The sequence below is a fragment of the Penaeus japonicus genome, unplaced genomic scaffold (assembly GCF_977035675.1).
Source record: "Penaeus japonicus unplaced genomic scaffold, GWHDUDI00000001_assembly GWHDUDI00000009, whole genome shotgun sequence".
NCBI lineage: Eukaryota > Metazoa > Arthropoda > Malacostraca > Decapoda > Penaeidae > Penaeus > Penaeus japonicus.
In genome coordinates, this window is record NW_028234411.1 from 20,863,218 (window position 1) to 20,868,217 (window position 5,000).

The 5,000-nt window shown below is 40.4% G+C and overlaps 2 protein-coding genes across 3 annotated transcripts in view; one reads left to right on the plus strand and one right to left on the minus strand.

Annotated features, from left to right (window-relative positions):
• The window catches only part of LOC122262621 (carbohydrate sulfotransferase 1), a 59,384-nt gene extending 56,557 nt beyond the window's left edge, over window positions 1-2,827 (minus strand). For both annotated transcript variants that reach the window (XM_086539825.1, XM_043030701.2), the window contains exon 1: window positions 2,218-2,827. In XM_086539825.1, the coding sequence (XP_086395951.1) occupies window positions 2,218-2,366 (149 nt within the window). In that variant the 5' untranslated portion in view covers window positions 2,367-2,827. The remainder of the gene's footprint in view (window positions 1-2,217) is intronic.
• LOC122262623 (solute carrier family 35 member G1) overlaps window positions 1-5,000 on the plus strand; it is a 63,446-nt gene that overhangs the window by 48,297 nt on the left and 10,149 nt on the right. The gene's annotated exons all lie outside the window — the stretch shown is intronic.

Sequence of the window (5,000 nt, forward strand, 5' to 3'; positions counted from 1 at the left end):
GACCTTAATATATTGCACGCGAATCCTTGTAAAGAAGAAAGAGATGTTGGTCATTGCATTTAATAATACAGAAAGGTTATGGAATTTCGATCTTGAACGATTCTGAAAACATATTTACTTCCTTCAGAAAAGTGTCAATTTAAGTATATGGCTCTGTACCTTTTTAACTGAAATAGTAAATCATCAGTAATATAAACTGAAATACGATTAGATATATTTTCATCTAAAGACAAACTCTTCACTAGCCAACGAAATTCGTCGTGGAAGGATCACTTGTTGCCGAGCGTTGAAATCTCCGCAAAAAATATAGTTGAGGAAATACTCTTCCTTGCCAAGGTACGAGGCAACTCTCAAGTGTGTTTTTCGCTTCTTCTTACCTATTGTACTTTTAAACTTTCAATCATACTTCATTCATTTGCCGTGGTTTGTTTGTAATGGTGGAGTGTTTGTTGAATATTATGTCTAGTAAATGTGCACGATTTGTCAAATGGATTAATTAATTAATTAATACAGTAAATGTACAAAATTAATTACAAATATAACTAGAAAATTATAAGTCATAAATGCGATTCTAGTGATGATAATGGGTATTGCTTCTTGTAGTTATCTATAATTCTATCTAATATTAATAAATAAAAGCATTACAAATTTAATAAAAATTAGAATTGAATACGAATACAGCCGACAAATTATCAATCATAATTACAATCGTAGCAATGATAATGTAACACGAGCGACCTCCTACACTACAAACTTGAAACTTACCAAAGAAACTCCAAACCATTAAGAGACTAAACGCGGACACGAGACCCGATTTCTTACGTCTCGCTCAAAACACCTGTTACGGAAAGACGCCGCCACGCTCCAGCTGGACTTCTCTAATTGAGCGTAATACCTGCGTGCCTATTGTGGCCACTCACGGTGCCTAATGTATATGCGTCTGTAGACTCGGCTTGCCTGCTTGATGGGGCCGTCGAGGGGCGGGAAGACGCCTGCTGGCCTCACTTATGGCCTCCTTACGCCGGTCCATCTGCCGTCGCCTTCGCCGCATCGCACTTTTATCACTTTCCAGCTGGTGGTCGCATCTTCGCTCCAGCTGCATCCCTTCTTCCACCCTCCCCCCTCCCCTCTCCCATTCCGCCCTTGTCCTCCTCCTCCCCTTCGCTCTGCTCCCCTCGGCCCGTCGTCAGGGCTTGATAACGAGCGAGTGCAACAAGTGCGCTGACATTAATGGAGATGAGGGATCAGATTGGTCACGGGAAATGAGGGAATCGGTTATGATTTGCGCGCGTGGACACGTTTCGGGTATTAGTAGGTCTAGATATGCGTATTCTTTATGGATATGTACACACGCACACACACACACACACACACACTCAAACTTATATATGTATATATGTATACATATATGTATATATATATATATATATATATATATATATATATACATATATATATATATATATATATTATATATATATATATGTATATATGTATGTATGTATGTATATAAATATATGTATATATATATACATATATATATATATATATATATATATATATATATATATATATATATAATTATACATACATACATATACATATATAATTATTTATATATACATATATATATATATATATATATATGTATTTATATTATACTATTAATACATACATACATATATATATATAATATATATATATATATATATATATATATATATATATTATATATATTTATACATACATACATTTATATATATAATAATATATATATATATATATATATATATATATATATATATAAATATATATATATATATATATATGCATATATCTATATTATACATACATACACACACACACACACACACACACACACACACACACACACACACACACACACACACACACACACACACACACACACATATATATATATATATATATATATATATATATATATATATATGTATGTATGTATGTATACATATATTCTCTATTTTTTCTCAATTCAGATGCTTTTGCAACCTGTTTCGCCCAATCGCGCAAAGGAGTGATCTGATTTCTAGAAATCCGTTTACACTGCTCTGTAAACACTTGCATCATCGCCCAATGAAACGGGAATCCAGAACCGAGTTTCTCCTCATTATACAAAACAGCGTCGGTTCAACAATGGAGGATCTTAAGAGACAATATTCCGTTGTTTACACTTACCGCTTGCCTTCCTGAGGACTTCCTGCCGCCTCGACGTCCGCTGGTGCTTCTGTTGATCCATATTGTTGCTGTTGCTGCTTGGAAGCACCTTGGAGGCCCGCTTCATTGCCCCCTTCCTTCTCATCGGTAAATTTTTCGTACTTCGACATGGTTCGTGTTTTCAAGTGTTTTTTTTTTCGTGTCGCACTGCTACACTGTCCTCTGTTCGGACGCTTAGGTTAGTTTTTTGTTTTAGTTCTTTATGTTTCACTGACTGTGCGTCACCGTTGCAGCGTTTCTTCCGCGTTAGGCAAGTTTTGTGTCGAAAGGTCGTTGCTCGTGACGGAAGGGTTAGGTCACAGGCCGTTTAGATAATGTTTGCCGTCTTTCCTGCCGAACTTTCCCCGCGCTGTTTCGTTAGCATCACCAGCGAAGTTTCTTCGGCTTTGCGACCCTTTTATCCACAGCGGTCGTATCTCTTACGGAGAAACGAGGAGGAACACTCCTTAGACACAGTCACAAATCACCCTACTAGCACGGCAATGGGAAGCACGTAGCAACTACAAGAGTCTGAGGAACCGGAGGAGGCAGGGCTAGAGCGTGCGCTGACGACCGCGTGTTGTTCGCGAGTGAGAGCCGCACGCGCGTACCACGTTCCACTTGGGGGTGTGGACTGTGGCAGGGGAGGAGAGGTTGAGAGGAAGGGGAGAAATGTGCGTCTAGGGGAAGGGGAGGGGGTGGAGGGGAGGCGGAAGGGTAGGGGGTGGAGGGGAGGCGGAAGGGTAGGGGATGGAGGGGAGGAGGAAGGGTAGGGGGTGGAGGGGAGGACGAAGGGTAGAGGGTGGAGGGGAGGAGGAAGGGTAGGGGGTGGAGGGGAGGACGAAGGGTAGGGGGTGGAGGGGAGGAGCAAGGGTATGGGGTGGAGGGGAGGCGGAAGGGTAGGGGGGGAGGGGAGAAGCATAAGGGAGGTGGTAACAAGGGGCTGAATCAGCAGAGAAAATGATAGAGCTTGTGAATAGGCATTTGGTGGAATTATGTGACGGCGCCACTCGGGAATGGAGGGAAAATTGGAGGACGCAATGTACTCAAGATCTAATTAACATTGGGGTGGGTCTGTCTGTGAGAATTGACATGCGACGTTTCATAATACATCTGAAATGTTGGTACACTTTGTGTTTTTGTGTGGGATGAATATGACAGATATCAGAAATGAAATGGAAACGGTGGATGTGATTAAGGAAAAGTATATGTGAAACAACACACCGTTAAGGAGGTTACTAAGCAGATGGTAGATAGAGAGTGAGAGCGAGAGGAAAAGAGACGGAGAGAGAGAGAGAGAGAGAGAGAGAGAGAGAGAGAGAGAGAGAGAGAGAGACAGAGACGAGAGAAAAGAGAGAGAGAGAGAAAGAGAAAGAGAGAGAGAGAAAGAGAGAGAGAGACGAGAGGAAAGAGAGAGAAAGACGAGAGAAAAGAGAGAGAAAAAAAGAAAGAGAGAGAGAGAATCAAAACAGACTATGTGAATAAGAGAGTGAGAAAAATAAAGAAAGAACTATAGTGAGGAGAAGAGGAAAACATACGAAAATCGCTCGCTTGAAAGACACGAAAAGTAAGTATGAAGCAAACAAGCGGAAGAGAAAGAAGCAAAGATAGCTATATAACCAGATTAGCGGAGAAATCTAGCGAGGAAGAGCAGATGCAGAATGATAGAGATGCACAGAGCAATGATTGCAACCAAGAGGGAAGACAATGTGGATGGTTGATTACGTGTTATCGCCAAAGATCAAATTGAAGCCGATTTGGGTATCCGGCTGTGATTTTGGTGGTTTCGTACCGGGGAAAGAAATAAAGAGCGAGAAAATATGATGAATACAGTCATTGTATGGATTAACGGTTGGTGTATTCACATAGGGGAGGTATAGTGAACACAGATGGATACAGTGTCATGGTATGGAATAAAAGTAGGTACATTCACATAGAGGAGGTATAGTGAACACAGATGAATATAGTGTCATGGTATGGAATAAAAGTAGGTACATTCACATAGGGGAGGTATAGTGAACACAAATAAATACAGTGTCAAGGTATGGAATAAAAGTAGGTACATGCACATAGAGGAAGTACAGTGAACACATATGATTACAGTCATTGTCTGGATTAACAGTTGGTGTATTCACATAGGGGAGGTATAGTGAACACAAATAAATACAGTGTCAAAGTATGGAATAAAAGTAGGTACATGCACATAGAGGAAGTACAGTGAACACAGATGAATACAGTGTCATGGTATGGAATAAAAGTAGGTACATTCACATTAGGAAAGTACAGTGAACGCAGTAATTTCTCATTATCTTTTTTAATTATAAACTCAGTCATTAAATTACCATCAAAAAGAAATGTCTGATGTTTAGCTACGGGGACTTATGCAATGCCGTGCCACTTGAATCACAGATGAGGGTAGCGAGAGGGTTGAAAGTACAGAGGCAATATAGCATAATCGTGACGCATGTGGAAATAATACTAAGCTGGTGCATTTGAGAACATTAAGATGGGGCATTAAGATAAAGATATAATAGATAGGGGGGGGGGAGATAAATAGAAGAAGAAGAAGAAGGTTAGATAAAAAGAGAGAGAGAGGGAATTGAGAGAGATAAAGAAGGAAAGAAGAGTGACGAATAGAGAGAGGGAGACAAGAAGTACAGAGGCTGAGGTGCCACGCCTTCTTGATGACGTCGGATAATGATAGATAGTCATCCTCCATCCTCTATCCCCCCCACCCCCACACCCCCACCCGGCCCCTCCCTCAA